Below are 27,994 nucleotides of genomic sequence, written 5' to 3' on the forward strand. Positions count from 1 at the left end.
AAAAGTCTATGAGATTATCAAATTCCTTGAGAAGATGGGGAAACAGAGGCCCAGGGCAGGGACAGGATGGCGGTGGCAGGGGCTTGGTGAAGGGTAGGTAGCGAGTCCACAGCCTGGGGAATGGTCCTTCCTCAGGCTTCCTGTGCTGCCTTTTCCACCTTCAGGCACTAAGGGACCTGGGGTCAGGCAGAGAAGGGTAGTAAGTTTCCACTAACATGACCTCAGGACCCTGAGTTACCCTGGCCTTTAACGGCCTCCCCGGAGCTGGAATGGGGCTTTCCAAGAGCCCTGCTATTCCTTCTTCAGAAAGAGATACTCCCAGGAGGTACAGTGGCAGCAGAAGGGAGGGGCCAGGGCTCAGACAGGCCCCCAGTCCACTCCATGGCCACCCATCACATCTGAGTCAATTTGTGACGGGTCTGTTGTCCAAAGGTGGACCTAGTGGGTCAGCTGTGGCTGTATTTTTGGAGCAAGTCGTTCATCCAGAAAAGGATTCCTCTAACCCCGTTCTCCTTTTACCATTTTGGGGGCATTTCCCCTCTTTTATTTCCCTTTTCTTAAACAAAAAGTCTTAAGAATACTAAAACTGTGACTCTAACTAATGAGCACACAGTGCCTGATAAAAAGAGTATCTAAGTATCTAGCAATATTTAACTGATCTCGTGGAAAAAAGCATTTGGCTTCTGGAAAGGAACTGGCTTTTTCTAGGAAGGATACGTTCTGGAGACACACTGGCTGCAGGTGCCCAGGCACTGTGGAAGCCCAGTGTCCCTTCGCCACTTCCGGGATCACTAGCCCACATGCCCCTGACCACTCTGGGCCTACCTCAGGTCAAAGATATTGGCAAAGAGCCTCTGGGGTACCATGGGAGACCAGTAAGGGATACTTCAGGCCATTTTCTAAACTCCTCAAAGATTGTGTGACCAAGACAGAGGCCACAACCCTCAGCCTGGCCCTTGCCACATTGCATCCTGGACTAAATAAAGCTTCCTAGGGAAGTGAGGGAGCCTGGCAGGGTCACCACCCTGGATGCGCCCTGGCAGATAATCCAACCTGCTTCTCTCTTCACTTTTCTCACCCAAGGCAATGTAAATGCACTCCCTTGCAAGGGTTGTTAAGTGTTTCCTGAGACTCAGGTTGGGCCTGAGCCTGAATGAGGGAAAGAAATGCTTGATGAACCAAACCAGATGGCCCCATCCAGTCTATGATCCTCCAACCACCTCAATAACAAGGTCCCCGGAATGTCCAAGCCCCCAGCCCAACTCCCCACCCAAGCTGCTCCCTGAGACCGTCCCTCAATCCCAATCCCAGACTCCTTCCCAAACCCCAAGTTCCTGTTGTCAGGGCCCCATCATGTCCATAAACCCTTTCTTCTCACCACCATACCGTTGCCCCTTGCCTAAGCTCTAAGGTCTTTTTATCCCCCCACCCTCCAGGCCTCTGCCCACTGCACCCACATACCCAAACTCACCCAGGAACAAAACCTCGAGGTCCAGTCGGCACTTCAGTTGGCACTACAGGGAGGTGACGGTGAATGTGTCCTCAGGGTGAGGTTCTGCCATGGGTCCCAGGAAGCCGCTCTTGGGGCCCCCACCCAGGCCAGGATGCGCCTGCGGCATAAAGCCTGGATACCTGTAGGCAGTATCTTGCAGGGGCAGCAGCGAGTCCCTCGGCACAGGGGACAGGGTCAAGTCACTGAGGAGTGGGCAGCCATAGCCAGCAGCAACTGCAGCAGGGCCACGGGGTGGGCCAGGTGGCCGGGCCATCTCCAGTGGCTCCTTGTCGGCCTTGGGCGTGGCTGGTGGGCTAGCCAGGTGTGGGGCACCGAGGCACGCAGCCTCCGTCCTGCCCAGGAAGTCAGCCAGCAGCCCGGTACCCACCTTGCCTTCATAGGGTGGGCTACGGGCAGCTGAGCCTGGTGGGTACCAATAAGCTGTGCCCTTGCAGCTGGGGGAATCATAGTGGGGCTGGCCCAGGGGCAGGTCCCGGCAGCTTAGGTGGGCCTGGGCTGCAGCCGCATGGCCCAGGCTGGCCCCTTGGAGCCCGTGCTTGAGGGGCTCACAGGCAGCCAGTTTTGTGGGTGGCGGCCGCAGCTCTTCCTTGAAGCCCAGTGTGGGTGAGCAGGTAGGTGAGTATGCCTTCTGCAGGCCAGCATCAAACACCGTGGGTGGGTGGGCCAGTGGTGGGAAATGCTTTCCGTCCAGCTCAGGGGCACCCAGGCTGGGCGAGTCACAGTGGAAGCCTTGGCCAAAGGTGCCGTCAGAGGGAGTGGACGGGTTCATGGAGTAGGGTCCCATGAAGTCACAGGGGTCTCGCTCACCCACGCCAAAGGCCCTTGACTGCGAGGGCAATGGTGACATGCTGCTGTCCCCACTGTAGTAATCCAGGCCGAGGTCTGAGCTGTCCTGGAACAGCGGGTTGACTGGCTGTGGCTTGGGAATGAACTTGGCTTTGGCTGCGGCGCCACCCCGCTCCTTCTTGGCTGAGCAGGCCCCGCCGCCCCGTCCACCCCGTGGCTGTCGGGGCCCAGTGCTCCGTTTGGATGGGTAGCCTGAGGCAGTGGCTGAGGCAGACGGTGGGAAGCCCAGATGTGAGGCCTCAAATAGGTCCACCTTCTTCCGCCGTCCACGGCCCGGCTTGGAGCTGCTCTGGAAGAGGACACTCTGGTTCCAGTTGTAGCCGGGGGCAGATGAGGCCTCGTTCCAGTCCATCATCAGTTTCTCCAGGCTGGACAGGCTTGACTGGCCCTCACTGCTTGAGGCTTCGCTGTTGGCACGCCGAAAACCGCCGCCAACTGGCTGACTGAACTGGGTGCTGTCGGAGGACGACTCAGAGAAGGTCTCGGACACGGTGGTCTGCTGCTTCACCTTCTGCGGGGTGTAGTTGGAGATGTCCAGGATCACGTTGGGCTCACTGACGTGGCAGTCAAAACCAGGATTGTAGAGCTGACTGAAGGCCTCTGAGGCCCAGTCCAGGCCTCCATAGCCCTGCCGGAAAGGCCACTGAGAAGCCCCTGCAAACTGCCGACAGTTCTCAGGCGAGGGCTGGAAGGAGGAGGAGGAGGAAGAGGCGGCAGAGGGGGCGGAGGCTGTGGTGCCCTTGGGCACCATGTAGCCACCAGGTGAGACAGTGCTGGCCCGGCTGTCACAGCGCAGGGGTGTGGGGGCTGAACCAGAGAAGGGGCCCCCCTCAGAGCTGTTGAAGAAGGCGGCCTTGCTGGGTGGCAGGCAGGGGCCACCAGTAGGCGGGGGTGCATAGCCGGCACTGTGGGCGCTGCTGGGAGAGGCAGGCAGGCTGCTGCCACTGCCATAGGCAAAGCTGCAGTCCTTGCTGCTGGCACAGTCCTGGCCTGTAAAGGGCTTAGCTGGGGCAAAAACACTTTGTCCAGCCCCATAGCCACTGTACTGGGGTGGGTAGGTGCTGGCGGGAGGGTGGGTGGTAGGTGAGCGGGCCACGGCAGAGGGCGGGGGAGCCAGCTTTGGGAAGGTTTCAGCTGCCCGGCAGTCTGAAGTGGCTGGAGTTATCCCATAGCTCGCTGCCCGGCCTGGTGGGAAGGTCTGGCGTGCAGGCAAGACAGTCTGGAAGGAGGGGTCCGCCCCAGCAGCACTGCTGCCCACAGCCACTGGACTGGCCTTGGCACCCCGGCTGGGGAAGGTAGCCAGGCCCCGCTGGGCAGGCAGGGTGCTGGTGGGGGGCCCTGCATAGGTGCCCGATGCCTTCCGGGACTCAGGGCGAGAGGCTGAGAGGGCAAAGTCCAAGAGGTCGGAGGAGTCATCCGAATCGAGCAGTGAGCGAAAATAGCCGGTGAAGAGGTTTTGGCGCTCCTGGCTGAGCTCAGTCTGGCCTGCAGGTGTGCCCGTGCTGTAGTAGCTGCCACGGCCTGAAGCCCCACTCTCTATCCCAGTGGAGGCAAAGGCCTGGGCCTCGGTCCCTTGGAACCCACAGTTTCGGCCAGCTTGCCCACCTGGGTGCCCATGGTGAGGGGCCCAGCCACCACCCTTGTCCCCAGCCCACTCAGCACCTGCCTCCCCAAACCCAGGGCCACTGGGCACCTGCTCGGGGAACAGAGTCCCATTCTTCCGGGACCGCCTCTTGCGTTTGGGTTTCCCAGTCACAGCATCCACCTCCCCCCGGCCCCGTTTACGTGGGTGCCCCAACTCAGTGAGGCTGGGGCCCCCAACGCCAGTAGCTGCCACTGCCACCACCTTCTTTTTCTTGCCAATGCCCTCAAAGAAGTCACTGAAGGAGCACCGGGCTGCCTTGGCTGCATGGCTCCCACCCCGGCCACCAAAGCCACCAGCTTTGCCCCCACGCCGCCGGAAACCTTGCACGCGGTGCAAGAAGTGAGAGATACTCTGGGTGTCGGGTGCCTGGTGCACTGACTCGGGCTCACTGGGTGTCCAGCAGCGGGGTGGCGAGCAACGCCCGGCACACTGGCTCTGGCGGTTCAGGAAGGCCAGCCTGGCGAGGACATCCGAGTACTCGGCCTTGCTGTCGTTGGCATCTGCTGCGTAGGATGGCTGGGGGGATGCCAGCTTCTGCTTCCGCCGCCGCCGTTTTTTCACCTCCGGCATGGCCATGGTGGCTGCCGCCACGGTGGCTGCTTCGGCCGTCACCACTGCTGGCTCCTTGGGCTTGCTGGGACCCAGCAGCAGGTTTTTAGGAGGGCGGCCACGCTTGCGCTTGAGAATAATGGGCATCTCGCCGGGTGGGAAGACCACCACTACGTTCCGTCCGTTATTCTTCATCTTTAGCAGCGGGGTGGGCTCTGCTGATACGCGGAGGCCTAGCTCCTTGCCTTCCACACTCAGGCTGCTGCTCAAGGATGACACCTTGTATGTGGTTTTGTTCCGTCGCCCCAGTGATACAGGGATCTTGGCCATCTTCACCACCATGCGTCGCACACCTCGGCACTTGCCTTTGCGAGTAGGACCCACAGGGGTCTGGGAAGATTCTGGCTCCAGCTCTGGAGCTGGGCCTGGAAGGGCAGGAGGTGGTGGAGGCAGTGGGGGGGGGGGGCTCGGCCAGGGCAGCCACCAGCCCTGTGGGCATAGGCAGGGGCAGCAGGCGGCCCTCAGGTCCAGCGTCTGCCTTACGCCCTCGTCCGGCTTTTCGCCGGCGACACAGGATCTTTGGCCTATCAGTGCGCCGCAGGGCATACTTGGGGTGACCCTCAGGCCCAGGGGCGCCATGGGGTGAGCACAAGTCCAGGCGCAAGGACTCAGCGAGTGGGCAGGGTCCCAGGGGCTGCTGGGGCTCCAGACGGCGGCTGGGCACATCAAGCAACTTGGGCAAGGAGTCAAGTGCCTGAGGGTCAAGCAACTGTGACTCCAGGGAGTCGGGCAAGGTATCTAGGGCCTGTAGAGACAGGCTTGGCAACCCCAGAGGGTCAGCAAGAGGTTGCAGGGGTGGCAGCTCCAAAGCTTCCCCAAGTGGCTCTAACACCTGTGGGTCCAGGAAGCGGGGCTGGGGGTCCAGGAGCTGAGGCTCTGGCTCAGGTGATGGTGGCTCAAGGGCCTGGGCCTCCAGCAGTTGGGCCTCAGGGCAAGTAAGGGAGGCCAGCTCACTAAGGATGTCAGCATCAGCGAGTTCTGAGTAATCAGGACCATCTGCTTCAGGCTCCGGGGGCAGACCAGTGGCTGCTGCTGTGGCTCCTGGACTACGGCCTTGGCCAGGCTGGGGACTGTCCCTAGGCTCAGGCTCAGGCTCATAGAGGGGGTGGCTGGGCCGCTCAGACTTGGCATGGGGGGTAGCCCGCTCCTCAGGGCTGCGGATGCTGTTGGCCAGGCTGGGTGAGGAGAAGAAGCTGTACTGAAGGTCACCAGGGGGAGGTGCAGGCGGGCGGCTTAGCCGCAGCCCACCGCAGTCTAGGTGCACACCGCTGTGCTGCAGGTCCTGGGAGAGCCGCGTCAGGTCCTTCATGATGTCAATCAGCTGCACCACTGGACGCAGGTTCACCCGCCCGTTGTCCCAGCGGCGTCGGGAGCTGCTGCTGTCTCCCACAGGTGTAGGGCAGCGGGCCTGTGAGACGGGACGGGCTGCCCTTGGGGGCAGTGGGTCGTCCCCCTTGGCAAGGACTGGTGGGCGCCGGGTGCTGGGGTCCCGGCGTGGGGGTGGGCGTGGGTTCTCAGAGAAGGTGTGGGCGAAGGCCTTGTCAGGTGGGCTGGCGGGGGGCCGGGTGGGAAGCAAGGGCCGTGGGGTGGGGGGGCCACCGGGGTAGTACTTGGGCTCCCGGAGGTAGTCAGGAGAGCTGCACACGGCACTGGAAGTCACCACCAGGCCCTGGGGCTTCACACGCATCCTGACCTTGTCCTCCGAGGGCCACCGGGCGGGGCCGGGGCTGACATGAGGGTGCGAGAAGCCGGGACCAGGACCTGCTGAGCAGGATAGGCAGGAGGTCCTTCACTCAATACCCCAGTCCTCATCAGTCCCTGCAGCCCTCATCTAAGTGCCCTTCCCAAGCCCAATCCCCAGCCTTTCCCAAACCACCATATGTACCATGAACCTCTCATGGGCCCCGGTTCCACTTAGTGACAGCTCACCCCCTTCTAGACCTTGACTACGGGCTCAGGGAGAACAGGACACCTGCCTTGGAGAGGGAAGCCTGTCAGCAGGGTGGGGTAACCACTCCAGACCAACTGGAGAGGGCCAGACCGCTGCCAGAGGGACAGGAGTCCTAACAAGAACACAGCCTTTCCTATCTTGTCCCCATCCCCAGGGCTTCAGGAGAATTCTGGCCACTCACCCTCGGCTCTGCCGCCTGGGCTGTCACACTGGAGATCCCTGTGGACAACAAGATAGGCAACAGGAGATCTGAGTGGTCTGGTGGCCACAGCCCAACCACTGCCCACCTGCCCGCTGGCCCCATCTCCTCCACATACCACCACCCAGCTCCCTGGGTATTCCCTCCAGTGCACACACCCTGCTGACCTGGGAGAGAGAGGGCCCCCGTGCCTGGGGGCTCTGCCAGTTGCTGGCTGTCAGCTGGGGGTGCTGTAGAGCAACTTCGGCCTGAGTCCAGGCCTCGGGGTGTGGACAGCGCCTGGAAAGGACCATCGCAGCTCAGGTTTAGTGAGCACCTACTGCGCGCCAGGCACTGGGCTGGAAGCTGTCCAGGCATCGTTTCACTTAATTCTTCATACCAATCCTGCAAGGTTGGGGCTATTAATGCCCCATTTTGCAGATGAGGAAATGGAGACTCAGAGATGAAGTAACATCATTCATTCATATACTTATTATTTATGGAGTGCCTACTTTGCATAAGGACTGGGTGGACAAACACTGATCAGATAATCCTAAGTGATTTATAGTCATTAGTGGGATAAGAGCCACAAAGAAAGAGCGAAGAGTGCCTGAGGTCAGAGGTTTAACAGTCCTACCAGGGAGTCAACAACAACGAAAGCTCATACTTTGGGGACACTTTGTCTGTTGCTAAACACCAGGTCAAGCACTTTATTTGCATTATCTCATCTAAGCCCCCTGCAAAACTGAGATCAACAGGATTAGCATCTGCATTTTTACAGAGGAGGACACTATCCACTGGAAGGTGGTAGGCACCATGGAGGCAAGGGTTCTGTCCTGTTCACTTCTGTGTGTGTCTCTCAATGCCCTGGTCTCTACATGGCTCACAAGGATGATTAAAAAAACATTGATTATTTGTAATGAATGGGTAGATGAAGCACACAGAGCTACCAGCACTTCCTTTTACTGCAAGGCTCTCTCATTCCTCTCCAGACCCAAAAGTGGGACCCAAGAAGGATGTGGCCAAGAGGGAGGGAGATAAAAATGTAGAAATAGACATTCTCTGTCCCCTCTTCCACCTTTATAGAAAGGCCCCCTCTGCTCCCCACATCTCACCTCTGGCCTCAGTTTGGCCCCTTACATACTCTCAGAGCCCTCTCTATTTCACCTTTGTAGCATTTATCACAACTTCAATCAATTACTTGTATAAGTGGCTGTTCCATGCATCTCCCCCTGGAGTGTGGGGTCATCAGGGACAGGGACTGTATCTGTCTTGTTTACCACTATCCCCTGACCCCAGGGCCTGGGCTATGGATGCTACATAAATATTTACCGACTGACTCCCTGAGCCAGTCAGGGCAGAGCTGGGATTTCGATCCAGGCATGTCTGACGCCCAAGGGAGCCTGGGGATTCAGGGCAATGGCTGATCCCTGAGAGCTGGGATCGTGGGGAGTAGGGAGTTGAGTGGGTCCTGATCACTGTAAGGGTCTCAAGACTGACCCTGATCACTCCTTGTGTTTGGCCCTGAACTGATCCCCAGGCACCACCTACCATGGACACATACAGACTCTCACCAGCTGCCATACTGCCTATGCTGTCACCAGAGAGGGAAACTGCAGAACTGACTTGGGGACAGGATGGTACAGAAAGGGACACCCCCCACTCCCCTTTGGTGGGCAGTTATTTGTGGGTGGGAGTGATATACAAGCACCTTCACATACGTGACCCACTGAATCTTCAAAGCAACCCAGGAGGTCTGGTTTATTATCCCTGTGCTACAGAGGAAACAGGCTCAGAACAGCTGTGTAACTTGCCTTAAGTCACATTGCTGTTAAATGACAGGATTCCTAATTCTGCCCTAAGTCCAAAGCCTCCTTCTACTCCCAGCTCCTGCAATTCTCCTTCAGCAGCTCCTGAAAGTACCCCTCCAGAGCTCTGGTCTAATTTAAGGCTGGAAGGAGCCTTAAAATCATCTAACCCATTGGCTTCCAAACCCTAGGCCTGGGGGAGCTGTATAGCATTCCAGATACCCAGGTCCTAGTCCAACAGAGTCTGACTCATAGATCTGAAGGGACATCTGGGAATCTGTATTTTTAATCAGCTCCCTGTGGGTACACCATACTAGTGCCACCCCACGCCCCTCTCATTTTACAGATTATGAAACTGAGACCCGAAGAGGGAAAGAGACTTTGCCCAAGGCCACAAAATGGCACAAGGAGGACCCGTCTGTTTCTCATCCAGGCAGAACACCCCTCTGTCCACGGTCCCTTCTTTCTCTGTAGGTCCCAGGCCTCAACGGCGCATTGTCCCACCTACTTGATCACTCAGGGTTCTGTTCTCTCTCATGCCTGGCTGAGACTGTGGACTGGCTCCTCCGGGCCAGGCTCTCTCTGCTTCAAGAACCTCTCTGTTGCTCTTGCAGGAAGTACTGTGGGCAACACTCTCACAAAGGAGGGAAGAGGCTCAGACTATGGAATCTTTAAGTTCGACTTCCAAAAGTACGGTTGCACCGCGGCTTCTCATGCCCTCTTTAAGATGCCTACCAGAAGTCACTGTCCCTTCCTCACCAAGGGTGGGGTTCACCAGTCTCCCTGCTCTGGAGACCTCCCACTTGGGGCCTGAGCGTGTGATCTTGGCAGAAGAGAAAAACCTCCTCTCCTGTGGTGGCTTCTGTTCCACCCACCCGTGAAGACCTCTGGGCGTGTCTTCCCTGCCAGACCTCCTGACTCCGTCCACTGCTCTCTCTTGCAGCCTCCAGGATCTGAGGGAAGCAGCTGGCTCCCCTCCCCACCACACCCAGGAGGCCATTTTCTTGGACCCCTCCCAAGAGCACCACCTATCCCAGGCTGTGAACAAAGTCGAAAGGGTCCTTCTGTCCCTGTGTCTGCTTCTGGGTCAGTATGTCTGAGCCTGACCATGGGGACACCAGCCGACTGGGAGGGGGCCGGGGGCCCCAACCTGCTGTGCGCAGTGCCGGGAAGCGCCAGCCCACATCCTTGAGTCCCCAGCCCCACCCTCCCCCGCTGCGGCTGTGACCACCCCACCCCTTCCCCAGGCCGCCTCCCCCTCCCCCACCCACAGCCTCCCCAGGGGAGCCAGGCTGCCAGCCCCAGCTCTCACTTCCGGCCTCATGACCCTCTCTCCAGCCTGCATACTCCTCCCCGCACCCCCCACACCATTTCCCTCCCAGCCAGGACTGAAGGCTCAAGGATGTCCTCAAAGAGAAAATGCTGCTTCAAAGGGGCTAGCTGCTGCTGTGAGACCTCCCCCACCACCTTCCTTCTGGGTCTTTATCTCCCAGGATCTGCCCCCTCAGGAACTGCCATCACTCCCCTTCAATCTCTTCTTTACTTCTCTCTCACCCACCCAATTGTATTTGAAGATCTTCCAACCTGACTCGAGCCCAAAACAATAACAAAAACAATGATGAAAATAATAATGGCAGCTGTCACTTATTTGACATGTAAATGGAGGCACAGAGAGGTTAAACCATACCCTTAAGGACAAACAGCCGTGACATGCAAGGGCTGGAGTCTGAATTTAGGTTTGCTGGGCTCCTCTAAACCAAACTTTTTCAATGTCTAGAGAATCAGCCCCCTCTTCTACCATCTCCTCCAACTCTCCTAGTCCCACCAGCTCTAATTTTTTACTTCAATCTACCCCTTTCTGGCTTCTTTACCCCCTCCCAGTCATCCAGGTGCACTACCCTCCCTCACCACTAGGTGTCCCCCTAGAGCCACTGATGCCCCCGAGGGGAAGCAAGTCCTGCCCCGCCCCCTGGAGACATCAGGGCCCCCCCACAGCACAGCACACCCCACCCCACCCTACCCCCAGCCACAAGAGCTCCTTTGTGCAGCCCTTGAGCCCACCCCTTTCCTGCCTGGAGCAGGGCACCTGGCAAGCAGGTCTGCCCTAGACCCGCCCCCTGCCAGCCCCCTGCCCTCGGTGCCAGGTGTGCAGCACCACTGCCAGCTCTAGCTGAACCTGAGGGTCACCCTGCCGGTGGCCCTCCCTTCCTCCCTCCGAGGTCATCCAGGGACTGTGCTTCCCGCCCTGCTCCGCCCCCATCCCCTCCTGCCCTTGGCCCTCCCAGACTCCTGTCCTTGTCTTTCTTTCTGTCTGTCTCCTGGAGGACTCCCTTCCTCCAGCCCCACCAGGCCCTCCCTACAGCCTCTCACCCCCACCCCCCTCCTTCCCCTGAGAGCTCCTTGTTCCACACCCCCCACACCCCTCCCCGCCCAGGTCTGAAGAACTCCTCCTCCTGGAAAGTTGCTGCTGGAAAGGAAGTGACTTCAGCGATTTGGCCACAAGGCTGGGCACTGCTGAGCCCAGCTCAGCTGAAGGCTTGCCCAGCCCACCTCCAAAGCACAAATGGAGCCACGTGCACACACCAACCCCAGTGTGCACCCAGAATCCTGCACCCACGCTTCCCCAGTGACATGCAGAGATCCCCGTGCACACACGCCATCCCAGCATACCATGTGTCACCCCAGTGTGTTAATTCTTTTCTACACACCCCTCCCCAGTGTACACTAGCACCCCCCTCACATATATCATGCAGTGTGGTACACACAACACTTTAGTATTCCCATACCTGCCCAGTACCTAGTCTGAATCCTGCACTCACCCGCACTGCCCTCTACCTCATACAGAGCCCTTAAATGTGGACTAGTCCAGTCCACTTATATAACTTTTGTACATACAACCCTGCACACCTGGCAGAGCCTTACAAAGCCTGGGGGGTGCACACAAGATGCCCTGTGCATTTATAGTCGGGCACAGATTGCCCTGCATCCTCCCACAGCCTACCTCCCCACCCTTACTATTCCATGAGGCTCCACCCCCAGACCTCAGGCCCCAGGAATGCTCTTTTGGAAGCTGGGTGGGGTCCCAGGCAGGCTGGGCTCTAGGGAGCTTCCTGGAGCCCAGAGGCTTCCTGTGTCAGTTCAGGGAGTTGCCTCTGCAGGGCAGGGCAGCCCCACCTGGCCTCCATGGCTCATGAGTCTGGGTGGGCTAATCTGGGCCAGGAGTAGGGAGGGGGGGGTCCTGCCCCCACCCTTGCTCTGTCTCATCCTATGAGGGCAACCTAGCATACCTGAACTACCCAGGTCCTCTCGGCACCTCACCTTGGCCTCCCACCTCTCTGCTTCCACAGACTCCAGTAGAAAAAGCTCCTGGGTGTCAGCTGCACACATCAGGCACTCTGGTCTCCACCTCTGCCCTGAGTTCTGGTCATTGTCACAACTCCTTTCTCTTCCCAGTTCTCTCAGGTCATCAAGGTGCTGGGAAGAGTACCCAGACTAGGAAGCAGGACTCTGGGGAACTTGCTATATATCCATGGGCCTCAGTTCCTCTCTCTGGATAATGGGGAGTTTGAGTAAGTTGGGTTAATATATTTTGATTTTATAAAGAGTCTCTTTTTGGCCTAAGCCGGCAGGGGTAAGTCCCTGCTAGGGCTGGGAAGTAAGTCCTCCTGATCCCCACTTCCTGGGTGTGGCCCAGGCACAGACCTGGCTTCCCTGCACACTGTTACCTGGGCAGGCTGGGCAGACAGGCCTGGCTCAGCAGGAAAGGCCTGTCTTCACCAGTGATCCCAGGGTTGTCTCCACGGGGACCTGAGAGTCGCCCGGCAGCCAGGGCCCTCTGCACGCACTTAGCTGGACAGGCTCTGGGGTCCAGGCTGATGCGTAGACAGGCAGGCAAGCTCCCATCTGTGGAAGCAAACATAGCATCCCAGTCATAAGCACGGACACACGATGTGCCAAACAGAGGGTCAGGAGGCCATCCTAGATGGGGTCCACTCTTGCACACAATGAAATCAGCTCCAACCTCATTTCACTGGGGAGTTGTGAGACCATCTCTTGAAACCCCAGGTTCCTATTGGGGAACAGCATCTCTGTATGTATTAGTACCTGCATACATGAACAGGAATACACATGCTATGGTGGAAAGAACCTGGCCTTGGCAGTCAGACAGTCCTTGGTTCAACCCTTCCTGTGTGATCTTGGGTAAGTCAGTTAACCTATCTGATTCTCAGCTTTCTCATCTATAAAATGGGGAGATCTTACAGATAGGGAGAAGCACCCTGGGGAAACTATAGACTCTAAGAGTTTGTTTATAATGCAGGTGTGAGAGCTGTTCTTCAAGGTGATGATGAATGCAGATTTCCATGAAGGGTGTGTATGCAGCTGGCATTTACCCTTCTCCATTAGCATCTGGTTATAGCTCTTGTTTTCTTAATAACCATGGTCCTTCTCACCAACCCTCTGCTTCCTGCCCATTTGTCTTCCTCCCTGAGGTCCATATTGGAGCCCCAAAGGGGTCTGGGAACAAGGCCTTCATGGACTACTTATGGGTTCTGGTTGCCTAGGAATTTGTGTGTGTGTTAGAGATCATGCCTGCATAAATGCATATCTGTGAATATTCAGCTGTCTGGGTGAATACACCTGTTATGTGGGTTCCTGGGTCTATTTAGCTTTATATATGCTTCTCTGTATTTTTGTAGGTCTTTGTGGTTATGTGTGCTTAAAAGTGTACATGTTGGGGACTGTGTTTACTCAGTTGTGTGTGTGCGTGGAAGAGAGGCTGAAGTATACTTGGGTTTGGCGTCTTCAGTTGTATGTGCGGGTGTGTGTATCTGGGTCTCTCCAGCTCTGTGTCCAGCTGAGCCTGTGTTTGCATGCCTGTGAGGACCGAAGTGTAAGTGTGTAACAAGGTGTGCCAAGCGTATGAGTGTGCTGGCATGTGTACACACTTTGCCTGGCTCTCTGCATCTCACTGTGGCAGGAACCAAACCAGTTTCTGCCTGTTTCAGAGCTCTCTGGATGTGTGTGTGTGTGTGTGTGTGTGTGTGTGTGTGTGTGTTGGGGCAGGGGGTCGTGCAGCTGATCCTCTGCTGTCCCTGCAGGTTTCCAATCTCAAGGCCTGCGACTGCAGGCACTGGTGTCATTGTGGATCAGTGCTGCCTTCCTCTTACCTCTGCCTTTTTCTGGGTTTTCAGGGTCATGGTGTGACAGCGTGACTGGTCACGGTGTCCCTGCGGGCCAGTTTCACTGTGGGCCAGTATGTGTTTGTGTGTGTGTCCATGCATTTATGTGCTATACAACCTTATCATTGTGTGTCTATGTATGTCAGTGGGTCCTTGTGCCATGTCATTGTATGTCTGTGCCAGGACAGCTGTATGTCAGTGTCAACATATGTGAGGGGGGCTGTGTGCCACGGTGTGTGTTAGCACAATGGTGCCTCAGTGTCTGTGTGGTACCTTTGTGTAACTTGTCAGTGCATGTGTGCACGTGTGCATGTGACAGACCCTTTGTGAGACAGTGTGTGTCTGTGTCACCATGTTTATGTGCCTGCTTCCCTCCTCCCTTCCTATCTCCGCTCTCTCTCTCCCTCTCCCTCTGTAGGAGCCAGACAACTCCCCAAGCCTGGATTAGGGACAATTTATCCACAGGCAGAGGAGAATTCCAACCTGCCAGAGCCTCCCTCCTCTGATCCACACCCCCTCCTTTCCCGTGGTTGGGTGGGCACAGATATGCAGCCCGGCAGCTCCCAGGCCCTTGGGGAGCCCCCACCTCTGCAGCTCTCCAGAGGCCCAGGAGGGCAGAAAAGATGGAAATCTGGTAGCCCCAAAGCTCTCCAGTGGGGGTGGACTGGCTGTCCCCCAACCAGGCCCCCACAGCTCAGCTCATCTTGGCCCTGTTCTCCTACATATGGTGGTGGTGGCAGCAGCAGCGAGAGCCTGCCCGGGGTCTGCCTGGCCCTGGGGGCTAGGGCCGCCTAAGGAGCAAAGCTGCTCCCAGCCCCTCTACAACCTGACACTCCCCAACTGATAACCAGCAGCTCTCCCACCCCTGAAATGTAAATGATGGGGAACTTGCAAGAGTCTGTCCACAGGCTGGGGGAGACACTGGGAGGCGGTAGACAGTGTGGTGGGGGGAATGCGGCAAGGGGGGAGCAGGGGCTGAGCTGGGACTAAGGCTCCCTTCACGGTGCTCCAGGCGCAAGGCAGAATCACATGTTTCCCATTAGCTGCTCTGGCCTCCTTGTTCAGGGGGTGTTGGCTGGGGGAGATTTGTTCTGCTTGCAGACACCAGCCGAGACCACACAAGAGAGAGAGAGGAAAAGACAGAGAGAGAGAGAGAGAGAGAGAGAGAGAGAGGGAGAGGGAGAGATTGAGCACCAGAGGGAGAGTGAGAGAGATCCAGAGAGTCACCCAGCGGAAGAGAAACAGAGACAGAGAGACATGAGATACAGAGACAGGCAGCGGCAGAAACAGAGAGACAAGCACACACACAAAAGCAGAGAGACAGACTGCTGACAAGGAGAGGCTAATGGACAGCGTGCGGGACAGGGACAGAAGGGAGACTAGGGGGAAGTGGAGACTGGTCAGGGGCTGAGGAGCAGTGTCTGAGGCACAGAGTGCCAGGCAAGCCAGGAGGGACTGAGAGGCAGAGGGCCGGAGAGGAGAGCGGCCCTGGGGAAGAAAGCCTGACAGCGGGTGACGGGAGGGGTGGGGTGGGGAGAATGAGCCACAGGCCAGGGTGGGCCAGGGCAAAGGGCTGGGTGAGGGTGCCGAGCAGGCAGCAGCAGGCCCCGAGGCCAGAGAGAGGGTGGGGAGGCTGGGCAGACAGGCCAGAGATGGTGTGTGGGCAGGGGGAGTGGACGCTCCGGAGCTGGCCGGGAGGGGGCGGTCAGCGCGCCCGGGGCCTCCCGCCTCCTGACCCCCGAGCCTCGGCGAGATAACAGGCCCGAATAGTGCTGACTTGCGGTTCAGAAATCCAATATCCTCCACGGCGCACTAATCGACTACCTGAGCTCCCGGCCCGCGCAGAGCTGCCCCGATTAATCCTGCGGCTCCACAGCCTTAATTAGTTTTAACAGTTTCAGGGGCAGAAGAGGCAGGGAATAGGGTCCCCCAGGCCTGTGGGGCCACAGCTCTCCATGTGAACCCTGCCTGAGGCCCCACCTCTCCAGTCACACCCGCCCCAGCCCAAGGCCCCTTTCCACACCCTCTGAGAAACATGGGGTCCTTCCTCTTGGGGAACAGTCCCAAGGGTCGGCACCTGGGTCAGAAGGTAGGTCATGCAGGATTGAGACTCCTCCACTCCACATTTGTCCCTAGGCTTAGGGCCTTGAGTGCTTCCTCTGGCCAGCCCGTTGGGGCCCTGTGGTTGGAGTGGGAAGCCCCACCAACTCTTGGCCCCACACCACTGGGCAACATGTTATTTCTTCAGGGTGACAGACAATCTCCCAAGTTACTGACAACTTCTCAACAGCAAGAGATAATCACACATGTCACTCCCCACAACAGCATGAGATGGGCACACGGTGACATCTCACACATACCCAATAGTCAGAGAGACAGGCATTCGAGTCGGTGACTACCCTCCTACAGGATGTGAGCTAAGCACATAACCTGTCACCTCCCCAAAAGCGTGAGAGGGGCACATCTAATACTCCCAGACAATTTGAGACAGGGATGCAGATTATCAACCTTCACAACGGTATAACTACCCAGGTACTCCCACAACCACTAATGGGCTGTGAAATCCCCAGAGAACCTAACCCGTCTCACACACATATGTACACTTACACAAGCCTCACCTCCCAGGTGTGACAAAGGTACCCAACCCCACCCCACAATATATGCGAGGGACACACCCTCACCCGTTCCCCATGAGTCCTCACTCCAGATGGCCAGATGGTTATACAACATGTCACCCCCTTGACAGCTTCGGACAGGTGACAGCTCCCCCCCACAGCTCCCCCATCACTGTCACCAGCCTGGGTGGTGCTGTCCTCTGCCTGCAGAGGCGTCACAGCTCACAGGGCATGAATGTCACCCCAGCACTGCCAGAGCCGGGCACAGCCGCACGTTGCCCCAGTGACAAACACCACTGGCCCCAGGAGGAGGTGGAGGCACACAGGGCTCTGGGCGTGACCTTGGTCCCTGGACACCAGTAGGGGAGGTGCCATGGCCTCCCTCCTGGGTAACCTGGTGGCTTGGTGCCGGGGTAGACAAGTGCTGGGAGAGAAGCCGCCTGGGCACACAAACAACCTCTGGAAATGCCACCTCCCCAAACTGCCACCCCCCAACCCCATTTCTAATTGAATGTAGTTGTTACCTAGGGAGGGAGCAGAATGAGTGGTAGAAGGGGGCCTGCAGCCGAGACTGAGGAGTTGTTCCTACAAGGCTTCTTAGAGGTCTGTGGAGGGGAGGCAGGCTTGGAGTTGCTGTCACCTTCCCCTCGGGGCCCAGGACTGAGGATGGAGGATGGTAACTGCAGACCCCTCCTTCTGCCATGGGAGCCCCTCTGCCTTACAAAGCCCCCTCTCCAAATTCAGGCAACAGAGCCTGACAAGGAGACCAAAGTCCAGAGGCATGACTCACCCAGAGAACAGGCCCAGCCTCCTGGCCAGAGAGTGAGGGAGGCGAGGAGCCAAGGGCCTGGGTTCAAGTCTGAGCTCCGCCCAGGCCAAGCTGAGTGACCCTGGAGCAGCAGCTCAGTCACTGGCTTGGGGGAGAGGAAAAGGGCAGGAGCCAGGGAAGTGGCAGGGCCCAGAAAGCAACTGAGGTTGGAGACCAGCTAGCAGAGCACTGGAGGCCATAAGAAGGACACAGCCAGTCCAACCCCTGGCTCTACCATGTCCTCACAAGGAACTTCAGCTTTCTGTACCTGTTTCCTCAGCTGTAAAGCAAGGATGATAATGTCAGTCTGATGAGACACTGTGGCATGAAATGACAGGTGCTCAAGAAATGGGAGCTTATTAAAGGAGGGGAAAGAGACTAAGGGCAGGAGACTTGTCCAAGCTGCAGAGCAAGTCAGCATCAGCTGAACTCAGCTTCCACCTCCTGGCTTCCCACCTGGAGCCGTTTCTAAAAGACTGCTTGGTTGTTGGTAATAATGTGTGTACCGGGGAAAGGTTGGGGTGTTGTTGGTTACAGAGCTGCCCTACTGTCCATTGCAGCCAAGGAAACTGAGAGGAGTCTGTCACACACCTGACCTTAACCCTAAACCCCACTTGGCCCACCTCTGAAAGCTGGACCAGAGGGCCAGCTCTAAGGGAGGGAGGCAGTCCATACCCCTGCCCCCATGACCAGCACGAGCAACTGGTGTTTGGGAGGACTGGGTGTCAGGATGTCAGAGTCCAGAGCCCTCTTGTACAGGAGCCCAGAGAGGGACAGACCTAATCTGAGGTCACACAGCATGACAGCAGCACAGCCCAGAGCCTTGGCCAGGGACAGCCTCAGAGTGGAGTTCCTTTAGCCCCTGGGGGTGGCTGGAGCTGGAGGGCCTTAGGGGACTGAGCAAAACGTGGCGACAGATGGCCTGCCGAGGCAGCGGCGATCTGGGCGGCTGGCAGGCATGCTCGCTCCCGCGCAGGGAAGCAGCTAATTTTAGCTGAGGCCTCGATGCCAGCTTTGTTCCCCCCACCCACCCGCCAAGGGGGCCCAGCATGCCTTGCGTGCAACCCGCCTCCCCCCCCCCCCCCCCGGCACCCCTTCTCCCGGGCCTGGCCCCTTAGTGAGTAGTGCCCAGACCCCAAAGTCCTAGAACTGTCTGCCTGACCAGGTCTCATCACACCCAGAGGCAAGGGCTGGGCCCTGGAGGCCTGGCACCTCCACCCCAGAGCCTGTTTCCCATGACTCCAAGCTCATTCCTAGATGAGGGGTGGCAGGGAGGAGGGCTAGCAGCCACTGTCCAGACGGGGAGGGAGGGCCTGACAACAGGGGCTGCTAGTCTTGGGGGGAGGCGGGGCACTATCTGCCACCCAGATACTTAAGGAGACAGCCCCTTATTCTACTCCTGCCCTGAGCCAAACAAATTCTTCCATGCTGGAGTCCGAGTCGCCCTGGTGTCGGTGAGCAAGAGGGTAGGAATAATACTTCTCTTCTTTGTAAGAACAGGCGTCCCATTCTTCATAACCCTAACATTGCTCTAGGAACTCAGTGTACTTTAAATAAGTCAGAGACAGAGCCAGGGTAGGAACTCTGTGCCACTGGGGGAAACTGAGGCACAGTCTAAGACAGCCATCACTGCAGCAGAGGAGACAAATTCTCAGAATCAGTGAGGCCTAGATATGCTTTTCAAGTTCTTATAGCTAGGGGGCTTCTTGGGCCAGCTCAGCCCTGGGACAAACCTCTGTGCCCTACCTGGGCTAGTTGAAGGTAGACCAGATGGATGGAGCTCGTCCTCTGAAACCCTGGAGGGGAAGGCCTGGCATGCTTGGTTCCTGCTGCCCCACCCACTGTAGGTTCTCTGGCCTTAGAAGCCCCCCTTCCCATTTCAGAGTCAACCACATATGCCTGATGGAGTGCCAGGACATTTGGCTCCTGCTTGAAAGCGGCGGCTCCTTTGCGTGACTCTGGACGGCCTCCATCCCAGTTCCAGTGGAGGGGCTGTGAGGGAAATGACCAACTGGGAAATGGAGGAAGACCTGAAATAAATCTACATATTTAAAGGGAGAGTCAGAAGAGAAAGAGAGGGAGGGAGAAACCAAGGCAGAGAATCAGAGTCAGGAAGAGAGACAAGAGAAAGAATGAGGGGCAAGAGAAACAGGGCAGGATGAGACTCAAAGAGAAAGAGAAGAGGAGGGAGGGAGGAGAGGAGACACAGAGAGAGAGAGAGGGAGGGAGAGAATAAATGCTGTTGGAAGGAAAACAGCAAACCAGAGACTTGGGAAGAGAGGGACAGAGGAGGAAGAAAAAGACAAAGAGATAGAGAGACAGGCAGAATGAGGCAGAGACAAAGACAGAGAAAGAGTAATATACACACAGAGGGGAAGAGATGGAGAAGGAGCCTGCCACAGACAGGGCAGTGCACAGAGAGCTGAGAACACCACAGGGAGCTGGAGACAGACAGGGACTGACACACTCAGAGACCAACAGAGACAGCTGGAGAGGGTGAGACATACTCAGAGAATGGGGAGGGAAGGGGGAGACACTATATGATAGATGCTAAATGTATTTGCGTATTGGGGGGATAGCAGTAGACAGAGGTGAGGAGGGAGGGGGCATGAGGATGAAGGCGGAGGTGTCATCGCCAGGGCTGGGGGGACAGAGGACAGAAATGGAATGTGGGTCTGGGCAGGAGGCTCACAGATGCATCAGCTCTGGTTTCAGCTGGGGCAGTTGGCTGCGGGGTGGGGGGCGGGGGGGAGGAGCAAAGCTGGCGAGGGAGGGGGGCCTGTTGCCATGGCTGCGGGCACGGCAGGGGCACAGTTGGCTGGCACTTGGCGTTCTGGGCATGGTAGGGGGCTGACTGAAGGGAAAAGAGGGGGGTGATGAAGAAGCCTCACCCCTGCCCTTGGGGCTCTACCAGGACGAAAGTTTCCAGAGAGGAATTGGGGAGATGCTGGGAGCTGAGGAGGGCTCTGGGCCCTGCTCCACCCCATGGAGGCTGTCAGGGGGGTACCACTCTCCAGGCTGCCTGGGCATCCCAGGTTCCCCACCCGCAGCTTGGGTTGCCCCAGGGACCCTCCTGCTCTGTCTCCTCCAGTCCAGATGAGGATACTGCATGTTGCCACCACTGCCGCTGCTTGTGCTTGCAGGGGAGCAGCAAGATTGTGAATTCAGGATCTGTAATCCTAACGCAGAGCCCAGGCCTACCGGGCTCCAGTTGCCAAGGCGACAGAGGGTCAGAGGGCAGCGCGGGGCGCCCGCTCCTCCAAGTCAGAATCCCAATTGTTAAAGCCCAAGAATAAACAGCTGAAGCGGTCGTGGGGGTGCCGGGAGGGGGGCTGAGGTCTGCATCGGCTCAGTGTGGTGTTGTCAAGCGAGATGTCACTAATTGTCTGAAGGAACGGGCTGAGGCAGCTCTTAACTGCTTCTGTGCCACTGGAGACACCTTGGCTGCCTGGCCCCATCCCCGGGGCCTCCCAGCATTCCACTGGGCTGCTTGTTGGTGGAGGAAGTACAGGCCCAGTCTAATCCCTGCCTTCCTTGCACTGAACCCCCACATACTTTGGCTCCCAATACTCCTCTTTGCCTAACTTGGAACCTCCCACCTGCAAGCTAAACCTTTATGTCCGCAGAACCAGTACCTCCAATTACTAGGACCACAATACTCCTTATGGCCCAGAACTGTCCCTTTGGCTTACAAAAGTCCTCTCAGCTCCCCTAAATGTCCTTCCTCCTCCCAGAATTCAAGGGTTCTGGTACAAGCTGTGTGGATTGCAGAGGAAGACAGATGATAGACTTTAGGTTCTCCCCATCTTGGGGCAGGGGGAGGGGCAGGAGAGGCCCTCCTGTGGAGGAAAGGGAAGGTCTAGAACATCTTTTGTGCAACTCTCTACCCTTAGTCACACACCGGAACCAAAGACTTGAATGGAGCTGGGAAACCTGGTTTTAAGCTTTGACTTCTACTTACCCACAGTGGCTTTTTAGAAGATATGCTCCCTCCACAGGCCTGTCTCATCTATGATCCATCCTAAACATTCAGTGGTACCTATTCTGAGCCATGCTGTGTCTGGAACCCCTGCCCAGAGGAATTTCCAATCCAGTAAGTGAGAAAGGCTCGTAAGACAAGGTAGAAAGCAATCAAGAGATCAATCGCGTAAGATATTCCATGAAAAACACAGAGCAGTTTGGTACACAGTAAATTATTCAGTGGATGGCGCTGGTATTAGTAGTAGTACTGGTGATGCCACTATTATAAAGGGTCACTAAAAGGGTATTAGGTAATCAGAAGAAAAAACTGCGGGAGGAGGTCACTTCTGGAAATCTTCCTGCAGAAAGTGGTACCTGGCAGGATCTGGATAGGTGGGCAAGAGGGTAGAGTGCTCCAGATAAGAGAGCTTGTGAGGTTCTTCAAGGGAAGCTGAGCGAAACGGTCTTAGGGTCGCGCGTTTATCCCCTCCCGGAGCAGGAAGGGTGAGGCCTGTAATGGTCTCCCGTCCCGTAGGCCGGCCCAGCTCCTCCTCCACCCGAGGCAGCTCGAGGTTGCAGGGGCAGTGCCGGGGAGGGGGCGGGCCGCCGGTGGCAAGGGCTCCCGAAGATTGGTAGCACCTGAAGTGATGTCACGAGGGCGGGGACAGGGCTTCGGGCACGCCCCCTGCCCCTGCCCCCAGCACCAACCCCCCTGCCCAGAGTGCAGGTCCCCGGGAGGGGGCACTCAGGCTGCCTCGCCACCCCTTCAGGTGACGGGCGGGGCCGGGGCGCTGTCCGTGGGCGGGGAGTTGGGCGCGGAAACAGGGGATCCCCCAGAGAGGGCCCAACCCAGCCCCGGGCTGGACGCGTACAAAAGAAGGCTTGTTCTTCCTTGGGATGCCTGTGCCTTCTCAAACATACCTACAGCCACACTCTAGGGACAGCTACACCCACACATGGCTGCACAAAGCTCACTGGGGTGGGGAGTGGGGGACTGTCACCAGCCCCGGAGGTCAGCGGTCAGAACCTTGCCCCAACCATCCCTTGCGACAGACTCAACACCATTCACTTCACCCCAAGTGACCTGGATACTCCCACAGCCTCATGTGCAGTCCTGGGGACAGGCATCCAGTCACATTCCCGCAACTACCCTCTCCCTCAGACCATCTATAGCTCATTAACTCCTGCTCTGGAGTCAGACTCCCAGCTTCTATACGGGCTCCACACTGTGGACGACTGGCACACAATGAGGCTCATTAAAATTACTTTTTACCAAGCATCTATTCTGTGCCAGTCCTTACAATTATCCTTTATGGTAAATACTATTACTCCCATTTTGTGGCTGGGGTTAACTGAGGCTTATGTTAAAGAGCTTGCCTAAGGCATAACCAAGGATCTGAACCCAAGTTAAGCAAGCTTGACTTCAGAACCCATGTCCTTCCACGTATTATTTCTGCCTCCCATCACACCATCTCACTCACTCCACATATACAACTACAGACAGCAAAGTCATCTCAGAGTCAAGGTGTAATTCTCCACCCAAACACATCTCAATGTCACAGTCTACTATCAGTCAGTTTCTCTCACTAATCAGCAAATGTGGGGCTTTTTTTTTGGGGGGGGGAGGGTTCCTATCTTTAGGTATGCCCCAGCCCCAATGTGGGCCCTCAGAGTCAATATAAATGGGGCACAGAGTGAGAGCAGGGCCAAAATAGGCTACCTTTAACCTTTCCAGTAGGCTCACCGGCACCTCCCCTGACCCCAGGATGACAAAGCACTGCCATACTGGCTGGGGCGCCAGGCCTGTGGTTCTCCTTGACCCCTAGGGCCAGGACCCTTCCTTAGTCCCCAACCCCCACTGAGAACAAGTGGAAACAAACTCCTTCCAGGGGATGTCAAAGCACCTTTCCTGGAGGAGGCGGCTCTGTGATCCCCTGAGCCTAGCTGGGGAAAAGGATCAGGTTACTCTTTCCCCAGCTGTGCCTGGACTCCTTGGGGCTGACCTTTCACCTCACCCAGGCCAGGACCCAAAGGGGGACAGAGTCCAGCCCTCACCTCCTGTTAACCCACTGCATTCCTCCTCTTTCTATTCGGGAGCCCCCTCCAGGGCCCTGGCGGCTCTCAGGAAGCCCAGCCGGGCATGCCAACCTTTACCCACCCTCCCATCCTGGGGTCTGGTTTCCCAGAGAGCTTCACAGAATGCTCCTCCCTGTCCCCTGCCCAAGCTGTCCTGCCCTGCTGAGATCAGATACCTTCCTCCGCCCAAGCAGCTGAAAATGACCTGGGCTATTTTCGCTCTGGGATCACGTTGCAAACTCCCCCTTGAGTTGACAGCTTCCCACATCCCTCTAGACCACTGCCCCCTACTCTTCATCCCTCACCAAGAGCCACCGATTAACAGGACAGGAGGACTTTTAGAGACCACTGGCCTAAGCCTCCTAGATGGGGCGACTGAGGCTATGAGGAGTCAAGCATGGGGCTGGGCAGAGAACCAGGCTTCCTGGGTCTCCGCCCAGGTCTCTTTCTACTGTCTAGCACAGCCTGCTCCATACCCTAGATCTCAAAGCCTCTGACCGCTGACCAAAATCCCAGCCAAGCTCCACCGAGCACCAGAAAGTCACACTGAAGGCTACCCACATGTCTTTCTGCCTGCATGTCAGGAACTACTTCTGCCACCCTCTTCTTTTTGTTTAGAGTTGGGACCAGGTCTGTACCCGTATCACAGCTATGAGGACCACAGTAATGTTTTGGGCAGTGCAAAATGGAAGGAAAGACAGGGAGACTGAGGCCCAGAGGACCAGGAAGTGGATTCAACCTTCCTGGGGTTTGTACTGCACAATACTTCCATGTTCCCAGCAGCCCCTTGCCCCAGCTTCTTAGTATCCCCCCTTGCAATCCTACAAACCCAGCCCCCTCTAGGCCCCTGCCCCTCCACCTCAAGCTCCAGCCCTCCTGGGCAGGAATGTGACTGGTCAGGTCTGAGCTGACCACATGAGTGGCTATAAGGCGACAGACACCCCCCCATCCTCCCATCCCCCCAGCCTGGGGGAGCTCACATACCAAAGCAAGGTTGAGGGGAGGAAGGGGCAGCTGCTTTAACCCTTTGCCAGCCAGGCTTTCAGGGTTAAAGAGGGGTACTCTACTTCCAATGGCCACTCCCATTTGAGCGCTGCCAGGTGGTGGAGTGCAGGAAGAATCTACTCCACTGAGGGGGTGGAATGGAGGTATTTGCCTGGGTAGTCTCTGTTAAGAAAAATTATCCTTTGCCACCCAAACTGTTTAATCTCATCTCCCATGACATTTGGAAACAGTCATGAGCTGGGACTGAGGGGAGAGAAGAAGAAATCATGAACCCCAACCTCAGGAGCCCCTAGTCTGATGGGAGAAATACAACCCTGCCCTGGGGAGTCTGATGGGGGAGACCAGGCACAGAGGCGGGGACAAAGAGCTGAGAGTGGAGAAGAGCACCGAGCTGTGCAGAAGTGGGAGGAAGCCAGGGCAGGAGCAGAACGAGCCAGGTGGGGTCAGATCAGGCAGGCTTCCTGAAGGCCCTCAGCCCACACCCCTCCCCCCAAGCTCTGGAATCTCGGGGGTCAGGGCTGAGGGACAGCCCCACCCCCTGCTCCCCTCAGGCTCAGGAATTCCACCAGCCAAGGGGGGGCTGCTTCGGCCTCAGTCCAAGTTGGCTCCCACTGGACCGGGAGCTGCAGCTCCTCCTTGGCCACCCCCCAGCCCCTGGCTGGCCCCCGGCCCCTCCCCACCCCCTCCCTGGCTGGCACTGTGTGTGCCAGGCGCTGGCAGAAAACAAACCCGTCGGGGTGGGTTTGCAGGGAGCGGGGTAACCTTGACACAGTTGCAGCAGTCGCTAATGGCAGACACACACTCCGCCTGTTCTGGGGGGACTGTTGCTGTTGCTAGGAAACCAGCAGCCGCGTGAATGGAAATGGGTCAGTAAACCTGGGGAGAGATAGTGTGACACTCGAACCACTGCAGCTGCTCCAGCCCACACTGAAATCCCTCCTCTTCAATATTTATCACTCCCGCCTGGGCCCTCAGCTCCTGCCAGACCCTGCGCCAGCCTGGCCCTCGGACCCCCCAAGGCTCAACAGGAGAGCAAGAAGTACAGAGACGGGGGTGAGGTGGGGGGGTCGCTTATCCGCCCCTCGCGGGCCCCCCCAGGCGGAATGGAACTGGTTCTGGAGGAGATTGAACAGGAAACAGAGTCTAATCCTGTGGCGGGGAAGGGGTTAAAAGGTCAATTCACGCCTGTTCCTGATTTAGGCACCGTGGTAAAATTACTGCAAGTGTGAGCAGGCTTGTGACTGCCTGCTTGCCTACCTGTGGAGGCACTGATTTTAAGGTAGACCTCCCTTTCGGTAAGTGTGTTGGGGAGGGCTGGTAGAGAGGCATCCAAAACATGGCCAGGATTTGCTCACAGCCTGAAAACACCCTCCCTTACAGCCCAGCGATCCCCCCAGTGTAGCCCAAGCCCTCCTACCAGACCGAACTGATGTGCCTAGTGCAATTGGATAAGCACTCCAAAAGGACAGGAGCTGCCTCACAATAAATACCATCCTGTACAGACACACAACTTCCAAACAACTGTTCACTGTTCAGAAAATCTTGACAACTCCCCTACACAGATACCCCTACAATAGAACAGGACACAACTGCAAGTCAGAAAAGTGCAGTTCAGTTCTACACCTATAAACAAGCAAACCGAGGCACAGGCAAAGCTGCACTGTGTCAGACTGTGCTGAATCTTCTATCACTTTCCGGTAAGGCAGGAGTCTCCCTAAACAGCAGGCACTAACCCAAACGCTGGTGGTCAGGTTCACCTACATTTTCTTTCTCCCTTCCACTGCCAGTCTCCTTGTCTTGCACACCCCCAATATACTGCCCCTGTAGTCACTCTCCTGGACACACTATCCCACAAGCTAGCAGCCTCAAGTCACTGCACCCCTCATTCCCTGGAGGCTGCCTGGTCACTGACACACACATTCCCTTCCCCTAGAAGCAAGCAGTCTCACAGCCCCGCCTGACACAAGCTCTTGTTGTTAGGCACAGGCCTCTATACTGACAGCAAGGACCTTGGGAATCTGTAGGACCACTCATTGGGTGATACGCGCCCCCCCCCACGCACCACAACCCCAGTCAGTATCCCTAAAGGGTGTGTCTTGGGAAGGGAGGCACTCCAGCCTTCTTGAGTGGGGCGGGATACCTCGACAAGAGTCTCCCAGCTGACTTGGTTCTGTGTGCTCCTATCTCCTAGGATACATCAGTCAACACAGGCTTGGAGCCTGTCAGAGCTGGAAGGTGCCTTAGAGAGTCACTAATTCAGCCTCCTCCTCTATGCAGGATGAAACTGAGGCCCAGAGAGGGGAAGCAGCCTGCCCAGAGTCACACAGCCCAGCTGCTGCTTCCAGTCTTTCTCTTCTAGAGAGCTCTCTGTGGGCTGGAGAGAAACTGGGAGTGGTGGTATAGTCGGCTCAGGAAGGCTGTCCTGAGGCAGATGGAGGTGGGGCTGGACTTGCTGGAAAAGTCTGTAGCCCTAGAGCTGAGTTTCTGAGAACTGCCCAGCAGTGCATTCAGAGATGTGGGCACCTGGCAGCCCCAGAATCAGGGCTGCTCTAATCTGGACTATGCCAGAATCATCTGGTGGATACTCATCTCCAATCCACTTCCTATTCCAGAGCCCCAGAGAGCTGTATCCCCAACCCAAAGGTAAAGGAAGGTTGCTCTCTATACCTGGCCTTGAAAGTACATTCTCTAAAATCCCTGCCTTTTATTTAAATAAATTTCTGCCAGGAATCCTCTGGGATGCTGGTGAAAGACGTGTTCTACTAAGGTTTTTATTTCAACCCCATTTTTCAGAAAAGCAAACTGAGGCTCATAGAGGTGGAGTGGTCTGCTGAAGTTCACACAGACAACAAATGGACCCTAGAGTTCTTTCCAGTACACTAGGAAGGCCAATCCAACAGGAAACAGAGAGAACTGCAGGGGAGTACGGGGGTGAGGGCGGGAGGCAAGGATGGTGGAGAGTGAAGGGTGGGAGTGACACAGGCCCAGGCCTAACATCCTGGGCTGAGGGGGAGCCAATAGGCATTTGAATTTGAATCTGGGTATCTGGGTTCCACTCCCACCCACTGTAGCAGAGGTGGAGTGAAAGGTCAGCACAGAGATGGAAGGGAAAGGGAAGCAAATTCCAGTAGCCTCTCAGCCAGCGGCCATACCCCAGGGAGCCTGCCCAGAGGTTGCCCCAACTGCTCTCAGCCCAGAGCTCTCTGCCAGCCCCCAACCCCATGGTACAGCAGGAGCATTATGAGGAGACCCGGTCCCTCCCTGGGCCTTAGTTTCTCTATTTACTAAGAGCTTGCCTAGCAGGAAGGACTTCCAAGGGCCCTTTCAGCTTTAACAGCGTGGTGACCAATCGTAGTTCTCAGTCCCCAGCACAAATTTAGAAGTTTCCCTCCCAGTCTGGTGCCAGCTGAGAACAACATTAGACATGTGTTTAATGAATAAATGAACGCTCAATAAAACCAAGGTCTTTCCATCCTCCCCAGCTCGATGGACAGGCACTACTTACCTTGGGAAGCCAAATTTCACAGGGCTGTTGTAGGGGAAGGAGATTCAAATACTTTGAGGGCTCTCAATGGGGTTGTATGGTATTCGGGTGCCCAGTATTTCCCATCCTTACTGTGTGCAGAAGCTACAGTAATTGCTCCAAGGGCTGTGCAACTTTAAGCCCCACAACAAGGTCATGGCCTACTATTATCTAGTGTTTCAGATGAGCAAAGGGACTATGGAGTAAAGGGACTTATTCAAGGTCACACAGCCAGTGAATGGCAGGGAAGGGACTCCTACTGTACCTATCTGCACTG

The 27,994-nt window shown here is 56.8% G+C and overlaps 1 protein-coding gene across 1 annotated transcript in view; it reads right to left on the reverse strand.

Annotated features, from left to right (window-relative positions):
* The window catches only part of AHDC1 (AT-hook DNA binding motif containing 1), a 64,137-nt gene that overhangs the window by 8,698 nt on the left and 27,445 nt on the right, over positions 1 to 27,994 (reverse strand). The window contains 5 exon segments of the mRNA XM_036914910.2: positions 1,472 to 5,003; positions 5,005 to 6,374; positions 6,746 to 6,783; positions 6,931 to 7,042; positions 12,276 to 12,453. Of these exon segments, the coding sequence (XP_036770805.2) occupies positions 1,515 to 5,003; positions 5,005 to 6,300 (4,785 nt within the window). The 5' untranslated portion in view covers positions 6,301 to 6,374; positions 6,746 to 6,783; positions 6,931 to 7,042; positions 12,276 to 12,453 and the 3' untranslated portion in view covers positions 1,472 to 1,514.

Source organism: Manis pentadactyla, chromosome 4 (genome assembly GCF_030020395.1).
Source record: "Manis pentadactyla isolate mManPen7 chromosome 4, mManPen7.hap1, whole genome shotgun sequence".
NCBI lineage: Eukaryota > Metazoa > Chordata > Mammalia > Pholidota > Manidae > Manis > Manis pentadactyla.